This window comes from Malaclemys terrapin, chromosome 13 (genome assembly GCF_027887155.1).
Source record: "Malaclemys terrapin pileata isolate rMalTer1 chromosome 13, rMalTer1.hap1, whole genome shotgun sequence".
Taxonomy (NCBI): domain Eukaryota; kingdom Metazoa; phylum Chordata; order Testudines; family Emydidae; genus Malaclemys; species Malaclemys terrapin.
In genome coordinates, this window is record NC_071517.1 from 46,316,636 (window position 1) to 46,334,688 (window position 18,053).

The following is an 18,053-nucleotide window of genomic DNA, read 5'->3' on the forward strand; positions in this document are numbered from 1 at the left end:
CCTGCACCCCCTTGCACCCCCCAGGGGATTACCAGGGTCCTGCCGCAGCTGCCTGGCTCTGACTGAGGCCAGGCTGAGGGTGGATCCCTCTGGGGCAGCTCCTCCCCGGGGGGAAACCGGCATCGCCGTCGGGGGGCATTGCTGATTTACACCGCTGAGTAGCTGGGCCCGATTCACCCTCCCGTGGTCATTTCCACGCGTCCCTGTCACCGGGCGGGACGGGGTCTCCCGGATCCCTGCGCCAGGCCCCCGACGGGAACGTCCCGGCCGCAGACGTGTCTGGCTCCGGCTCCACACGCGGGAACGTCTCTGCCCCGCTCTGCGCCGGCGGGCGGCTGCGCCAGCCCCTCCCTCCGCTGGGGGCTGGAAACGGGCTACGTGCCGGCCTCGGCCTGCTCCTGGCCGGGTTCCCCCACTGGTTCTTGGGCCTTGGCCTATAACTGCGGCAGCTCGTCCCCCCGCCAGGCGTTTACCCCCCTTGGCTACAGAGCGATGGGAGCCCCTGGCAGCCGAGCTCCTCCGGCCCCTCTAGGTCAGCTCCAGCCCCGCGCGGCCCAGCAGTCCTTTGGGGCTCATCGCTCGGCCCCGGGGGACCAGAACCTAGGGTTACCATATTGCAATACTGCAAAAAGAGGACACTCCACGGGACCCCGGCCCCGCCCCAACTCCGCCCCCTCCCCTGAGCACCCCGCATTCCCCCTCCTCCCTCCCGCCCCCCGGCTGCTGCTGTGCTGGGGAAGTTGCTTCGGCCCCCGCCGTGGTGGAGAGCGGCGGGAGCCGGGAAAGTTGGAGCCCAGGGAGGAGGCGGTCCCCTTACCATGCCTCCCTATTTTCCCGGACATGTCCGGCTTTTTGGAAATTCCTCCTGGATGGGGATTTGAGGACCAAAAAGCTGGACATGTCTGGGAAAATCCGGATGTATCGTAACCATACCAGAACTGGCCTCAGCGTTCCAGCTCCGCACCGGATTCGCTGGCACAAAACGGGTGCAAAGCACTCGCCCCCGTGTAACTGGCTGCATGACGCACCGGGTGGCGGTGAATGGGGCTGGGCTCGGGGATAAAATCCAGCGGCTGGTGCAGGCCACGGGCCAGCCTTGCAGGGGGCCACGGATTGGCACGTGGGTTTGTTCCTGGCCCGTATTTTCATGGGGGGTGAAGGAAAACAGAGCAACGGAAAAAGCCCCGGGGTGGAGCAAAGCACCCGAGCAGGGCGAGGCCGGAGGAGGGTTGGGAGGAGCCGAGGGGGCGGGACACCAAAAATAACAACCCCCAAAAGCAGCAAAATTCTAGCTGATATATTACAACACAACTTCCAACATTACTTACAAACATTACACCGGCCACCGGCTCAGCACCGGGGGCGCCTGCTGCCTGTCAGACCCCGAAAAGCCAAGACAGTCACCCCGTGAAACGTGTCTCCGGCGGCCCCGAGAAAATGAATTGGTTCCCGCCCCCCAGCTGCAGGACGGGCAGCGTCGCGCCGGAGCGCGTGAACTCGTTTGGGATTCAAACTCCACGGCAGGGCCCAGACCCCTGTGTGTCTCCACGCCTTAAATAATAGAATTAATTTAAAATAAAACAATCAAACCAGCGTCCTTCTCTTCGCTCCTCAGCTGCTTCCACAGGGGGAGGTTGGTGAAGGCTTTTAAAATACACCCAGAGCAACAATCCCTTGCAAACAGCCGCGAGGGGGGGGGGGGAGCAGGGATCTGAGCCCTGGGGAGATGTTAACAGGGTTTATTCATTATTTTAACTGATAGGCAGGGAAGGGACAGAGCAGGGGTAGGGCAGGGAAGGGCCATGGAGCCCTGTCCATGTTAATTAACACTAATTAGTACCAGGGGGAAGGGGGGCACTCCACTGATATTAATTAGTCCAGTGGGGGAGGGGTTGTAGCCTCACAAATCAATACTAATTACCATAGTGGGGGAGGGGAGCGGATAGCCCCACTGAGATTAACATTTCTTCTTCCTTTGACATTAATTAGTACCGTGGGGGAGGGGGACTGGAGCCCGTTAATAGGAATGAATGAAGCGGAGGAATCCCAGCTTGGACCGGACCAGGGGCCCATCTAGCCTGGCCTCGCACCTGTGGCTGCTCTGGGTGGAAAGGGCAGGAACCCTGCAGGAGGTGACTAAACCAGAAATTAAATGAGCCCTCAGTGAGGAGGAAGTTTCCTCCTGACCCCATCCCTGCAGGCTGGCACCTGCCCTGAAGCATGAGGGTCGTTGTCACTGTGACAGGTGTCAGCACTGTGGGGAGTGGGGACGGGAGCCCACTGGCGTTAACCCAGGTCCTCTGTCCACGATGCTGCCCGGCACAGGGGAGCTGCCCACCCTGCTGACGTTAATTAACTCTGGTTTGCTCACAATGTTCATTAGACATTAATGGCTTTGCTTCCCGGTCAGAGGGGAAATTGGGGTACTGGTTCCATCGTTTCAGGGTGGCTCCAGTCTGAGGTTAGAGCTGAGGGGCTCTGGGAGATATGGAGGGTGTGCCCTGAGACATTCTGGGAAATATGGCCCACGGGCTCCGAGGGATGTTGCTGGGGCATTCTGGGAGCTCTGGCTGGAGGATTGTGGGGCTCCGAGGGATCCAGCCAGCACGTGGGTGTAATTGTCCTCTCTCTACACGTTAAAATACAGGTGGGCTCTAAGCAGTGACGTCTCTTCGGTGTCTCTCTCCGGTCCCTGGTCCCAGCGGGAGACGGCGCCGGGTCCGTCGGTCTCAGTGGCTGTGGGTGGTCGTGGGGTGTCCGTCCCTCGGGTGGCCGGTAGGTCCCGTAGCTTCGCTGCTCGGGGGATGGTGGGGCCTGGGCCAGGCTGGGATGTTCCCTCAGGGATCAGGGCAGGGCTCATGGGGATTTGGTCCTAGCCCAGGAAACAGACGGGTCCCACCTCAAACCCAAACTTCTGGTTGGGCTCCCCAAAGTCCATGAAGTGCGCGTCCAGCAGGGGGAGCTGCTCCACGCGGGGCGTGTTCACCTCCAGCACCGTCCTGTCCGGGCCCTTCCGCAGCTGCAGGGGGAGGGACGGGGGGAGGGTCAAGCTGTGGGGTCAGCAGCTCCAGGGGCTGTTCCTGCCACGGGCTCCCCTGGGGGGACCTGTCTCGCCGCGGCGACCCGGGCTTTGCCCTCTGTTCCCGCCAACTGTCTGGTCATCCAGCCTCCCTCCTAGTGTATCCATCCATCCATCCATCATCTCCTCATCCCTCCATCCATCCCTCCCTCCCCATCCCCCATCCATCCCACCTCCCTCCTAGTGTAGCCATCCCTCCATCCATCCCTCCCTCCCCATCCCCCATCCGTCCTGCCTCCCTCCTAGTGTATCCATCCATCCATCCACCCTGCCCATCCCACGTCCATCCAGCCTTCCTCCATCCCTCCATCCATCCCTCACTCCCCATCCCCCGTCCATCCCGCCTCCCTCCTAGTGTAGCCATCCATCCATCATCTCCTCATCCCTCCATCCATCCCTCCTCCCTCCTAGTGTAGCCATCCCTCCATCCATCCACCCTGCCCATCCCACGTCCATCCAGCCTCCCTCCATCCATCCATCCACTCTCCTCAACCCTGCAACTGTCTATTCACCCATCCCCGGGTATCCATCCTGTGAAGTTGCACTCTACATGATTTTATGAAAATATGCTAATGAGTGTGAATATAATGTAACTGGGATATGCTTCATGCAAAAGGTCTCTTGTAAGGTTTCATTACAAAGCTTACAATCTACTGAGTGTGTTCATCCCATTCGTATGAATGTATCACTCTTGTATCTGAAACTAGAAATATGAAATATAACTCTGAGGCCTACTGTAGTTATGCAAAGTGGGGGCCATTCATGGGGGTTTGGAATTTTGATGGCTCCCATTAACCAGGACCATTGTCTGCAGATGGCTCTGTTTTACCTGTGAGTCTCCATGTATATGTGTGTGCTGGCAAGTGGGCAATGAGGTCTTACAGCGACATGTGATCATGTCACCTGAACTGGAATCCATCTTTAACCTGGTGTCTTTCCATTGAGAAGGGGGGGTGGGGACGCAGAGAGGGACAAAGGGTTCCCGCCTTGTGCCAAAGCTATATAAGGGGGTGGAACAGAACAAAGGGGGCTGCATTCATGAGAAATCCCCTAGTTACCACCTGAGCTGGAATAAGGGCTGCACCGGAGGAAAGGATGGTCGCAGACTAGGAAGGCGTCCAGTCTGTGAAAGAAGCTTATTGGAATCTCTCTGAGGGTGAGATTTTATCTGTAATCACTTTCTTACTGTATTAGGCTTAGACTTGCGTGTTTTGTTTTATTTTGCTTGGTAATTCACTTTGTTCTGTCTGTTACTACTTGGAACCACTTAAATCCTACTTTTTGTATTTAATAAAATCACTTTTTACTTATTAATTAACCCAGAGTACATATTTATACGGGGTGGGGGGCAAACAGCTGTGCATATCTCTCTATCAGTGTTATAGAGGGCGAGCAATTTACGAGTTTACCCTGTATAAGCTTTATACAGAGTAAAACAGATTTATTTGGGGTTTTGACCACATTGGGAGTGGTCTGAGTGCTGGAGACAGAAACACTTCTTAAGCTGTTTTCAGTTCAGCCTGCAGCTTTTGGGGGACGTGGTTCAGACCTGGGTCTGTGTTTGTACCAGGCTGGCATGTCTGGCTCCAACCAGGCAGGGCACTGAAGTCCCAAGCTGCCAAGGGAAACAGGCTCGGGGTAGTCTCAGCACATCAGGTGGCAGTTCCCAAGGGGGTTTCTGTGATCCAGCCAGTCACAGTGTTCGAAATCCAATGGGGTTTCCCCGCACAGGTTCAGATCCTGTTCGTGACGCTACTGTGACGGGTTGTGGTCGTTACTGTCCTTTGTTCCAGTTTCTGTCAGGTATCCTGGGGGTGCAGAGGGTCTCTCTTGAGCCAGCTGAAGACAAAATGGAGGGGTCTCCCAGGGGTTTATATAGTGTCTCCTTGTGGGTCTAAACCCCTCCCTCCCCTGTGTAGAATCCCCTCGACAAGATGGAGTTTTGAGGTCACATGTCCCTGCATGACTCCATTCTCTACAGGACTGTTCCCAGGAAAGCTCGGATGTGGACTGGCGTCTGTCAAGGTCCACTGTTTGCCAAGTGCTTCCACTTACTTGAATAACCCCTCACACTATGTTGATCAAATCTGCCTTAGGTGCTTCCTACAGCAAACATTTGAAATAGAAGCACAGAGCCAACGCTCATAACTTCCGATATAAAAATGATACATGCATATGAATAGGATGAAAACAGTCAGTAGAACGTAACCTGTGCAAAGAGATGTGACATGGCCTATGTAGCATAAAACATATCCCAGTTATGTCATATTTACATTCATAAGCATATTTCTATAACGCATTATGGGTTGCAATGGCACACATCCCTCCCTCCCAGTGCCTCCGTCCCAGTGTATCTGTCCCTCCCAGACCTCCACGTGCTCCCGTCTCTCTTCGCCCCCCCCGATCCCAGCCTGCCCTTCCCCCGGCTCCCCGCCCCGGGCCCCGCTCACCGCGCAGCCGTCGGTGAGGGCCGTGATGTAGGGGCTGTTGTCGTAGCTCATGTCCTCCTCGTTGGCGCCCCGGAGGCGGAGGGCGCGCTGGTGGCCCCCGGAGGCGGCGCTGCGCCAGGCCACCGAGCGCTGGCAGTGGTAGGTGAAGTTCTGCCGGGCGGCCACACTGAGCAGCCGCAGGAAGGTGAGCTGCACCGCGCCCACCGGGCGCCCGTCCGCGTCCACGTACGAGAACTGGGGGGGCAGGGACACGTTAGGGGGAGACGCACGTGGCAGCCACCCCCCCGCACTCCCCGCTCGGGGCGAGGCGTGGGGAGCCCCTGCCCAGGGGGCACTCAGTGGGGATCAGAGTCTGTGCTCTGTGGTGAGGGGCGCCAGAGGCGGGGAGAGAGATGGACAGAGCTGAGGACGGGGGATGGACAGCTCCAAGGACGGGGGATGGACGGAGCCGAGGACAGACGGATGAACAGCTCCAAGGACAGGGGATGGACAGAGCCACAGGCGGGTTTCTCTGGTGTGGATCTGCCACGCCGCAGACAGAGGGACTCAGGGCTGGACAGACATTAAACAGGTGACTAGCCAGACAGACAAGTCTCCAGGCGGATCTAGGGATGGGTAGATTCCAGGCCGAGCGGATGGGTGGATCAGATCGAGGAGAATCTGGGGGGATGTGGGGGATGAGGATCTAGGACTGGGGAGATACACCCTCGGGGCTGGGCACGGAGGGGGTTTCCAGGGGGGTGAATGACAGAGGAGTTTGAAGGCTGGATGGACGGACGTTAGCTGGAGGGGGGGGTGCGGTCACTGGAGACCCCCCTGCAGACCCCAGGTGTCAGCGGGGGGGTCAGTGTTGGAGCCGGGGGTACAGGAGGTATCTGCACAGGCGGGGCCTGTCTCTGGGGCTCATTCAGAGGGGCCAGGGCCGTGTATGGGGGGCGCGAGCTGTATTATCGGGGTGCAGGATCCCCGGGACCAGGCCGGCTGTTGGGGTGACCCTGGCGGTGTCACCGAGCCCAGGACACCCCCACCAGCCGCCCGGCCCGGCTCTCACCTTGCTGCCTTCCCGGAACTGGCTGAACCAGCGCGGGGGCTTCTCCTCCTGCCACGCAGACATCCGGACCTGGGGGGGGAGACCCAGAGAGACGGGCTCAGGGGGGCTGCACCTGGGGGTGCCTGGCTGAGCCTGGCTGAGAGCCGGGGGCGAGGCTGGGGCTAAATCCTCCCTTCAGCCACCACAGCTGCTCTAGTGCCAAAACCAGACAGCGGCGGCTTGGGGCTGTTAGAACAGGAGAGAACCCAGGAGTCCTGGCCCCTAGCCCCCCCTGCTCTAAACCACCAGTCCCCCCTCCCCTCCCAGAGCTGGGGAGAGAACCCAGGAGTCCTGGCTGCCAGCTCCCCGCCCCCCCACTCTAACCCACCAGATCCCACTCCCCTCCCAGAGCCGTGCTAGAACCCAGGAGTCCTGGCTCCCAGCCCCGCTGCTCTAACCCAGCAGCCCCCACTCCCCTCCCAGAGCTGGGGAGAGAACCCAGGAGTCCTGGCTCCCAGCCCCCCACCCTCCCATCACACTCACCTCCTGAGTCTCTTTGGTGGGGAAGAGGCAGGTCTCCCCGCCAGCCGTGAAGTCGCAGTGCACCTTGAAGGAGTCCCGGGAGCAGCCCTCGTTGGGGTCGATCCAGTACTCGCCTGGGGGGGGGGGGGTGTCAGTGCACAAAGAATCCTCTTCATTCCCTCCCCCCCCCGAGCCACCCCAGCAGCACGGCCCCCTAGCGCCGCCCAGGGACATCCCCGACTGCCCGGGCAGAGCCCCCTGCAGCCCAGCCCCTAGTGCCACCCTGGGGCCATGGGGAGCCCTGACTGCCCGGGGAGAGCCCCCTGCTGCCCCCCGCCCCGCCCCCTGCAGTACAGCCCCTAGCGCCGCCCTAGGGCCATGGGGAGCCCTGACTGCCCGGGGAGAGCCCCCTGCTGCCCCCGCCCCGCCCCCTGCAGCACAGCCCCTAGCGCCGCCCTGGAGCCATGGGGAGCCCTGACTGCCCGGGGAGAGCCCCCTGCTGCCCCCGCCCCGCCCCCTGCAGCACAGCCCCTAGCGCCGCCCTGGAGCCATGGGGAGCCCTGACTGCCCGGGCAGAGCCCCCTGCTGCCCCCCACCCCGCTCCCTGCAGTACAGCCCCTAGCGCCGCCCTGGGGCCATAGAGAGCCCTGACTGCCCAGGGAGAGCCCCCTGCTGCCCCCCAACCCGCTCCCTGCAGCACAGCCCCTAGCGCCGCCCCGTCTCCCATCGAGCCCGGCCCAGCGCTCACCGTCGGGCAGGTCGGGGTGGCAGAGCCGCAGGTCCTGGCAGGTGCGGGCCGGGTTGTCCTGGGTGCCCATCGGGTGCTTCATCTGCTCGATCTCCCGCTTGAGGGTGTTGAGGGAGCCGAAGATCTCGTCCATGCCGCCCGCGTGGCCGTGGGCCCCGTCCGCCGCCATCCCCTCCCCGTCCTCGCCCACCAGCTGGCTGGCGTCGATCGACCGCTTGCTCTTCTTGGGCAGTTGGATGGGCAGCGGCTGGATCACCTCCCCGGGGGGGCCCTGCGCCGGCACAGCACCGTCAGTGGGGCAGGGGCTGGGGGGATGGGATGGGGGTGGGCAGGGGCAGGACGGGGATGGCAGGGACAGTGTGGGGCAGGGAAGGAAGGGTCAGGGGGAAGAGTGGGGCAGGGGGCAGGGAGGGAAGGGGGCAGGGCGGAGCAGACAGCAGGGTAAGTAACCGAGCCAGGAAGGGGGACGATGCTGTGAGTGAGGGATGGGGGGAGCAGTGGGAGGGGCAGGGGGCAGGGAGGGAAGGGGGCAGGGCAGGGCGAGGGGGCAGGGAGGGAAGGGGGCAGGGCGGGGCAGACAGCAGGGTAAATAACGGAGCCAGGAAGGGGGACGATGCTGTGAGTGAGGGATGGGGGGAGCAGTGGGAGGGGCAGGGGGCAGGGAGGGAAGGGGACAGGGCAGGGCGAGGGGGCAGGGAGGGAAGGGGGCAGGGCGGGGCAGACAGCGGGGTAAGTAACGGAGCCAGGAAGGGGGACGATGCTGTGAGTGAGGGATGGGGGGAGCAGTGGGAGGGGCAGGGGGCAGGGAGGGAAGGGGGCAGGGTGGGGCCGACAGCAGGGTAAGTAACCGAGCCAGGAAGGGGGATGACGCTGTGAGTGAGGGATGGCGGGGACCGGGGAAGCAGCCGGAGCGCAGGGAACGGACGGTCCGAGGCAGCAGGTCGAAGGGAAGCAGGGTGGGGGGTCACTCACCGGGTGTCCGGGGGGGCCGGGGACGCCTCGCTCGCCCTTGGGGCCGGCTTGTCCCTGGCGGGGAGAAAACAGAGACATCAGCTGCCTGCAGGGCTGACGGGGGGGGCGCAGGGGGGGGGAGTGCACCCCCTGCTGGGGCACCAGGGACAGCGCTTACCGTGGCTCCCTTCGCACCCTTGGGACCGGCCGGGCCCTGCAAAGCAACGACAGGACAATCAGAGACACGGGGGCTGGGAGTGGGGGGCGCTGGCAGCCCTCAGGCCGGGGAGGGGCAGTGTGATGGGATACGCCCTGTAATGCTGTCATGGAGTGTGGGGGGACACCGGGCCCTGCACCCCCGGCTTCCTGCGATTCACCATGACTCTCAGCCAGCCAGTAAAGCAGATGGTTTATTTGGATGACAGGAACACAGTCAAAGACAGGTCTTGCAGGCACAGACCACAGGATCCCCCCAATTAGGTGCATCTTGGGGTCCCAGGGGCACCACAGCCCCCTTGGGGGGGTCAAAGCCCCGTCTGCCTCCCAGCCATTCCACCAGCCCGCTCTGAAACTCTCTCCCCAGACTTTGTTCAGTTTCCTGGACGAAGGTGTCACCTGGCCTCTAACCCCTTCCTGGGTTCTCACGTTACATGCTCAGGTATCTTCCCTCACAGCCAGTCTCCCATCCCCCAATGCAGACCATCCTAGCCACACTCCCCTGCCTTCCCAGCCAACACTCCCCACTCAGCATTCAAAGACCACATTAAGAACAGTCCCAATTCGTCACAAATGCACCTAGCGAGCTCCCTTTGCACACCAGTGACTGGCTGGTCGTGAGCTCACGGGGCCCCACGCAGCCACGTCGTACGCACGTCACCGACATGCTGCAGTCACGTCTGACAGATCTGGGGAGGCGACAAGGGCCCGCGTCCAGCCAGGCGCCATCCGAGCAGATGGGCCAGCACCCAGCAAGTGGCCATGCTCTGGCACGGGGCCGGGGCAGGATCAACCAGGTCTGAGGCCAGGGCTACACTGCAGAGTGTATCGGTGTAAGCACGTCGCTCGGGGCTGTGAATAATCCCCCCGAGCGAGGCACTTACACCGACCTGCCCCCGCCTGGCCAGCGCTGCCGTGGGAGAGCTTCGCCCGCCGACACAGCGCCAGCCCCTCGGGGAGGTGGATTAACTCCGCCAACAGGAGAGCTCCCCAGTGTCGACATCCCTGAGCTCAGCACACCCGTCCCCCCAACTCCACATCCCCTCGCTCCAGGGGTCAGAGCGTTATCTGGGGTCCCCTCACTCCGCGGGTCAGAGTGTTATCTAGGGGTCCCCTGGGGGACAGAGCGTTATCTAGGAGTCCCCTCGCTCTGGGGGACAGAGCGTTATCTAGGGGTCCCCTGGGGGACAGAGCATTATCTAGGGGTCCCCTTGCTCCGGGGGACAGAGTGTTATCTAGGGGTCCCCTCGCTCCAGGGGACAGAGCGTTATCTAGGGGTCACCTGGGGGACAAAGCATTATCTAGGGGTCCCCTCGCTCTGGGGGACAGAGTGTTATCTAGGGGTCCCCTGGGGGACAGAGCGTTATCTAGGTGTCCCCTCGCTCCGGGGAACAGAGCGTTATCTAGGGGTCCCCTCGGGAGCACGCTTGTCCCAGGGGCTGAGCTATCCAAGGGGGGGGCTGTGACGAAGTGGGGGATTTTCTTGTTTGTTTTCTTGTTTTCAGTGGGGTTTCAATGGTTTGCATGCGGAAGGGGTGGGACTCAGTTTACCTGGGTGTTACTAGTTTAACGAGGTGAGGGGAGAGGGAGTTTGTTGTTACAGAGGACTGGAGGGGGAACGTGGGACCCCAGCCAATGGCCTGGAGGATGGACACCCCAGTGACCAGTGACCTGAGACCCTGACCCGGAGACCCAGCCCAGGAGTTGCAGCCGGTTCTGGCCAGTGGGCGGACAATGGGCTGCAGAGTGAGGACCCAGTGACCTAACCAGCTGGTTCCAGCCAGAGGACAGAAGAGGGGAGAGGAGGCCCCAGTTTACGACCCTGTTTACCTGGAGAGAAGACAATGGACAGAGGCGGGGCCTGGGGCCGGGGATCTCAGATGCCCAGCTGGGAGCAGGGGGGCTCGGGGCTGGAGAGGGGGAGCAGGCAGAGCCCACCTGGATGCAGAGAGACTGGGATGTGCTGGGCTGAGGGAGGCCAGGCCGGAGGCCCTGAGAGTTTCCTGTGCTGGGTTCAACTCTCAATAAATCCTCCTGTGTTACGCTGGCTGAGAGTCGCTCCAGGCTAGAGAACAGGATGGTATCAACCCCTTTGCGGGGTGGAGGCCTGGGGGGCCCAGAGAGAGGGGACTCCCTGAGGGGGCCCACGGCAGAGACAGCCGTGCTAAGGCTCAGAGAGGTGCGGCTCCAGGAGGTGGAGGGGCCTGACCCCGAGAGAGAGGGGACCCCCGAGAAGGGCTGTCGCAATGAAAGGGGCACCCCCCACGGACCGCCCGGGGCCAAGAGTGGGCACGATCTGTGAGTCCGTGACAACGTGGTGTCAGCAGTGGGATGTTTCGCGGATGCACCCTGTAGACGTTGGCTGCGGGCGCAGGCGCTGTGCAGTGAGTGGCTGCCAGCGATAGAACGAGGGTATTGAACGGAACCAGCCTGGAAATGGCCTAGAACCAGCTCCGTAAGAGCGACCTGGCCCGTCTGTGCAGGGAGAGGGGGCTGAGCGTGGGGAGGCTCACTGAGGAGCGGCTGATTGTTCAGCTTGTAGAAAATGACCCGTCTGAGGCGCAGGCTGCAGACCCCAGGGGGGCTCCCGGGGTGCCCGGAGAGCCGGGGAGTAGCCGTGGGGGCAGTCTGTGTAGTGACCGGGAGTGGGTCAGACCTGACTCCCCAGTCAGTACAGGGAGACCCCAGTCAGGTTCCTCCCTGGAGGAGCTGCGGAGATTGGAGCTGCAGCTGGAAGCGAAGGAGCTGGAGCTGGAGGAGCGGAGGCTGGTGGACAGAGAGAGAACGAGCCGACCGTGTAGAACAGCGGAAGCACGAGTTGGAGATGGACGAGAGGCGGGCCAAGAGGGCCTGCCGCGGGGTAAGTGGGGAAGGGCCCTGAGACGCTAGTGGTGTGGGGAATCTAGACACCAAACTGCTGCCCCAGTTCGAGGTGGGGGGGGATATTGATGCCGACCTCACTGCCTGTGAGAAGGCCTGTGAACTGAACCAGATTGACCCCACAGACAGGCTCTGCTGTCTGCCCCCCGGCTGGGTCCCAAAGCCATACAGGCGTTCAGCCAAATGGATGGTGTTGAGACGGGGGACTACGACCTGTTCAAACAGGCTTTGCTGCTGAAGTTTGAACTGACCCCCGAGGCGTACAGGAAACGATTCCGGGGTGTGCGCAAGGCCTCAGGTGTCACTTACAAGGAGGTCACCAACGTGCTGGGGGAATATCTCCGCAAGTGGGGGAAGGGCGCAGGGGCCACTACCGCAGAGGACGTGTATAACCTGGTGGGGTTGGAGCAGCTATATGACATCTGCCCTCCGGACCTTAAAATGTGGCTAGTGGACCGGAAGCCCAAGGATCTGGCAGATGAGTTTGTGGACAGCAGATCGGGGGCAGGAGGGAGACCCACGTCGGGGACTCAGAAGGGGAGTCACCCCGAGACCCCTCCAAGGTGGGACTTGAGGGACCTGAAATGTAATTACTGTGGCCAAAAGGGACATAAGGTGGCACAGTGCCTGAAGATGAAGGAAATGGCGGCCAAGCAGAACCTGCGGGGTGTCAACTGGGTGGAAGCCCCCCGAGAGGGGGTACCACTGGTCTAGGGGGGTGCAGTCGAGAGGGCTGCGCCAGGGGGAGGGAGAGTGCCAATGTTATAGCTGATGCTATACCACGGGGTGGGGGCCTGAACTTCCCCAGGTCACTGGCTAAGTGACCCTGCTCCGTTCAGCCTCGAAGGGGGGAGAGATGTGACAAAGTGGGGGATTTTCTTGTTTTTTCTTCTTTTCGGTGGGGTTTCAATGGTTTGCATGCAGAGGGGGTGGGACTCAGTGTCCCTGGGTGTTACTGGTTTAACGAGGGGAGGGGAGAGGGAGTTTGTTTTGCAGAGGACCAGAGAGGGAACGTGGGACCCCAGCCAATGGCCTGGAGGATGGAGACCCCAGCGACCGGTGACCTGAGACCCCGACCCGGAGACCCAGCTCAGAAGTCACAGCCGGTTCTGGCCAGTGGGCGGACAATGGGCTGCAGAGTGAGGACCCTGTGACCTAACCAGCCGGTTCCAGCCAGAGGACAGAAGCAAGGAGAGGAGGCCCCGGTTTACGACCCTGTTTACCTGGAGAGAAGACAATGGACAGAGGCGGGGCTTGGGGCCGGGGATCTCAGATGCCCAGCTGGGAGCAGGGGGGCTCTGGGCTGGAGAGGGGGAGCAGGCAGAGCCCACCTGGATGCAGAGAGACTGGGATGTGCTGGGCTTAGGGAGGCCAGGCCTGAGGCCCTGAGAGTTTCCTGTGCTGGGTTCAACTCTCAATAAACCCTCCTGTGTGACGCTGGCTGAGAGTCACTCCGTGTGACGAACTGGGCCTGTTCTCACTGTGTTCTGTGAATGCTGACAGGGGAGTGTGCTGGAATAGTCTGCATTGCAGGATGGGATCTGCCCGAGGGCGCATACCTGAGTGTGTAACATGAGAACCCAGGAAGGGGTTGAAGGCAAGGCGACTCCTTAGCTGGGGAAACTGAACAAAGGCTATGGGAGGGGTCGCGGAAAGCAGAGTGCGGGAAGCAGGCTGGAAGCAGGCTGGAGAGATGGCTGGGAGGCAGAGATGGCTCTGACCCCCCAAAGGGGGGTGGGCTGGCATGCCCTGGGACCCCAAGCTGGACCTAACTGAGGGGGGGCCCTGTTGTCTGTGCCTGCAAGACCTGTCTTGGACTGTATCCCTGTCATCCAAATAAACCTTCTGCTTTACTGGCTGGCTGAGAGTCATGGTGAATCGCAGGAAGCCGGGGGTGCAGGGCCCTGAGTCCCCCAATACTCCGTGACAACTGGTGGCAGAGGTGGGATCTACTGCACCCCGTGGACGGCGCTTCCTGCAGTAAGTGACTGGGGAGCAGTAAAACGAAGGGGGATTGACGGGGACCAGGCCGGCTGAAGAGTGGGAGAGAGACGGTTATTACCCCTGGGAGTGTGTGACCAGCGAGAAGGACTTTTGCAGTAACAGGGTCCCCCGGGGGGATCGCAGCGAGTGGTCCCAGGGGCGGAGGAGTCTGCAGCTCGACCCTGGCAGAGAGGTGGTGACCTCGAGAAGGGCTGGCACACTAGGGGTCCCCCTGGGAACTGTGGGGAGCTGTGAGCACACAGGCCGGTGAGTGGCCAGCAGGAAGATGTATGCCAAGCGGCTTAAGAGCGACCTGGTGGAGCTGTGCAAGCAGAGGCGGCTGCGCATTGGGAGGCTCACCAAAGAACAGCTCATTGCCCAGCTGGAGGCGGAAGATCGCGCGAATGAACTGATCCCTGTGTCTCAGGGAAGCAGCCTGGCAAATGCAGCGCAGGCACCAGTGTCTGTCCCAGCTGGGAGTGGTCAGCCGGCTGCTGAGGGCTTCCCGAGACCCCTCCTTCCTATGCCTAGGGGAAGGGTGGGGAGGAGCCCAGCAAATACCGAGGGCGCCGTGACCCCCCCGGCCAGCAGGGGACCCTCCCGGCGAAGCTCGCTGGCCAGCAGAGGATCCTCCCGGCGACGTTCGGCATCCGTGGAGCGGAATTGGCTGGAATGGGAGAAAGAGCTAAAACTGAGAGAGCTGGAGGATCGTGAACGACAGAGACAGCATGAACGGGAGGAGAAAGAGAGACAGCATCAGCGTGAACGGGAGGAGAAAGAGAGACAGAGACAGGAGAATGAGAGACAGCGTCAGCATGACCTGGAACTGGCGAGATTGAAGGGCAGCGAACCCCCGGCTGCGGTGAGTGAGGGGGGACCCAGGACTGCACGGAGCTTTGATAAGTGCATCCTGGCCCCACGCAAGGAGGGGGAGGACATGGATGACTTCCTGGAGGCCTTTGAGACGGCCTGCGAGCTGCACCGGGTTGATCCCGCGGACAGACTCCGGGTCCTTACCCCCTTACTGGACCCCAAAGCCGTGGCATTGTACCGCCAACTGGGAGAGGCAGAGAAAGGGGACTACGAACTATTCAAAAAGGCCCTGCTACGTGAGTTTGGGCTGACTCCTGAGATGTACCGGGAAAGGTTCCGGAGTCAAGATAAAACCCCTGAGATCTCATATCTGCAACTAGCCGTCCACATGGAAAGATACGCCAGCAAGTGGGCTGGTGGGGCCCAGACGAAGGAGGACCTGATTAAACTGCTGGTACTGGAGCAACTGTATGAGCGGTGCCCATCCGACCTGAGGCTGTGGTTGGTGGACAGAAAGCCAGAGAACCCGCGACAGGCAGGCCGGCTGGCCGATGAGTTCGTAAAGAGCCGGTCAGGAGATAAAAGGGAGGAGTCCCAAAGGAGCAATCCCACCACAACGCAGAGAGAGAGTCACCATGGGACCTCCCCGTGGGAAAATACAGAAAAACCCCATCAGAGGGGAACATCCGGCATCAGGACCATCCGACCCACTCAAGGGGACCCATGGGACATGGGCTGCTACCACTGTGGCCAAAAGGGCCACATACGGGCCCAGTGCCCCAGGCTCAGGGACAGACTGAGCAGGCCGAACCCACAGAGGGTTGACTGGGTAGAGACCCAGCCCGGCGAGAGGCAGCATTCCCAGGGAAGGGGGGCTGGCAGGGTACCACCTGCTAAGGAGGGAGGAGAGCCCCAGGCTAGCTTCTCTGGGGGGCCAGATGCTCCGGATTCAAAGTTCTCCGTTTACAGGGTTGGCGTGGGGCTGTCCCTGCGGAGCGAGTGCCTTGTTCCCCTGGAGGTGGATGGGAAGGAAGTTTATGGTTACTGGGACACGGGCGCAGAGGTGACACTGGCCCGGCCCGAGGTGGTGGCCCCAGATCGGGTGGTGCCCAACACCTTCCTGACCCTGACCGGGGTGGGCGGGACCCCATTCAAGGTTCCCGTAGCGAGGGTACACCTGAAATGGGGGGCCAAGGAGGGCCCCAAGGACGTGGGAGTGCACCACCATTTGCCCACTGAGGTGTTGATGGGGGGGGACCTAGAGGACTGGCCCAGCAGCCCCCAGACCGCCTTAGTTGTGACCCGCGGTCAGAGCCGGCGAGGGGCACTGCGCCCTGGCCTTGGGGGGGGTGCCTTGCCTGAGGCGCGGGACCCTAACCTGGTGGGGAGGGAACGCCCAGGGACGCGGCTCAGGGAGGCTGCAGCTTCGGACCCAGCGGGCGAGAAAGAGCAGGTGGCCATCCCCGTCCCAGCTGCTGAGTTCCAGGCCGAGTTACAGAGAGATCCCTCCTTGCGGAAGATAAGGGACCTGGCCGACCTCAATGCGGTACAGACCATGGGACGAGGTGGCCGGAAAAGATTCCTGTGGGAGAAGGGGTTCCTGTACCGAGAATGGGCTCCCCCAGGGACAATGGAGTCAGGGGGGATCAGGAGGCAGCTGGTGGTACCCCAGAAGTATCGCCGCCAGCTGCTGTGCCGGGCCCATGATATTCCCCTCTCAGGGCACCAGGGAACCTGGCGTACCCAGCAGAGGCTGCTACGGAGCTTTTACTGGCCTGGGGTCTTTGTTACTGTCCGACAGTACTGTGGATCCTGTGACCCCTGTCAGAGGGGGAGGAAGGCCTGGGACAAGGGGAAAACAGCTTTAGGACCCTTGCCCAGCATAAAGGATCCTTTCCGGAGGGTGGCCAAGGTTAAAAGGGCGGCTCTAAACCAAGAGAGCCCAAAGCACAGACCTCCAGACTGGAGCGCTGGGAGAAGACCACAGCCCAGTTGGAGCCCCAGAGGTATGGGGGTGGGAAAAGGGCGCAGGCCGCATAAACCTTCCCACATGCGAACTGCGAGTGCCATCAAGCACCCCCGACCTAAGGGGGAGCGTGAAACTGGAGGGGCCTGGTGTAATTCTCACCAAGGAATGGGAGGGATGCGGGGGCATCCATGGGAACGGGGGTAGGTTCGAACTTCCCCGGGTCACTGGCTAAAGTGACCCTGCTCAGTTCGGTCTCGAAGGGGGGAGAGATGTGACGAACTGGGCCTGTTCTCACTGTGTTCTGTGAATGCTGACAGGGGAGTGTGCTGGAATAGTCTGCATTGCGGGATGGGATCTGCCCGAGGGCGCATACCTGAGTGTGTAACATGAGAACCCAGGAAGGGGTTGAAGGCAAGGCGACTCCTTAGCTGGGGAAACTGAACAAAGGCTGTGGGCGGGGTCGCGGAAAGCAGAGTGCGGGAAGCAGGCTGGAAGCAGGCTGGAGAGATGGCTGGGAGGCAGAGATGGCTCTGACCCCCCAAAGGGGGGTGGGCTGGCATGCCCTGGGACCCCAAGCTGGACCTAACTGAGGGGGGGCCCTGTTGTCTGTGCCTGCAAGACCTGTCTTGGACTGTATCCCTGTCATCCAAATAAACCTTCTGCTTTACTGGCTGGCTGAGAGTCATGGTGAATCGCAGGAAGCCGGGGGTGCAGGGCCCTGAGTCCCCCAATACTCCGTGACACTCCGGTCTAGAGAACAGGGTTGCATCAACCCCTTTGGGGGTGGAGGCCCCGGGGGTCCAGAGTGAGGGGACTCCCTGAGGGGGCCCACGGCAGAGACAGACGTGCTAAGGCTCCGAGAGGAGTGGCTCCAGGAGGTGGAGGGGCCTGACCCTGAGAGAGAGTGGACCCCCGAGAAGGGCTGTCGCCCTGAAAGGGGCACCCCCCACGGACTGCACGGGGCCAAGAGTGGGCACTATCTGTGAGTCCGTGACAGGGGCGAACACCCCACGCTCTCACTCCCCACCCAGCTCTTTCGCCTCTGAGGACACAAGAAACTGGCCGTCGGCCCCCGGGACAGGCCCTGACCCGGCGCACGACCAGCAGTTAGGGACTGCACCTGGGACCACGCCCAGTCCGTTAGGGTTTGTTCTGGGCAGCGTTTTATCTTTATTCTCCCTGTGACCATCTGACCTCGACGCCTTGTCACCGGGACCCACTGACCACCTACCGCTCTGTAGTGAACGAAACTTCTATTATTTGTCGACCCTAATCCCAGGCTGCGAGCTGTGTGGGTAACACCATCTGTGGGGCTACCGGCTGTATGAGATCCCCTATCGGCCTGTCCAGGAGAGGGCTGGCAGTGCAGAACACACGGTCTGGGGGGCAGGGTGGGGCAGGGAGCAGGCTGG

General features: G+C 61.5%; 1 protein-coding gene across 8 annotated transcripts in view; it reads right to left on the reverse strand.

Moving 5' to 3' along the window:
* Positions 1 to 1,282: 1,282 nt before the first annotated feature.
* The window catches only part of COL11A2 (collagen type XI alpha 2 chain), an 82,541-nt gene continuing 65,770 nt past the window's right edge, over positions 1,283 to 18,053 (reverse strand). For all 8 annotated transcript variants that reach the window (XM_054047079.1, XM_054047075.1, XM_054047078.1 and 5 more), the window contains 7 exons: positions 8,959 to 8,994; positions 8,802 to 8,855; positions 7,830 to 8,100; positions 7,103 to 7,215; positions 6,581 to 6,649; positions 5,530 to 5,763; positions 1,283 to 3,019 (listed from right to left, as the gene is read on the reverse strand). In XM_054047079.1, the coding sequence (XP_053903054.1) occupies positions 2,873 to 3,019; positions 5,530 to 5,763; positions 6,581 to 6,649; positions 7,103 to 7,215; positions 7,830 to 8,100; positions 8,802 to 8,855; positions 8,959 to 8,994 (924 nt within the window). In that variant the 3' untranslated portion in view covers positions 1,283 to 2,872. The remainder of the gene's footprint in view (positions 3,020 to 5,529; positions 5,764 to 6,580; positions 6,650 to 7,102; positions 7,216 to 7,829; positions 8,101 to 8,801; positions 8,856 to 8,958; positions 8,995 to 18,053) is intronic.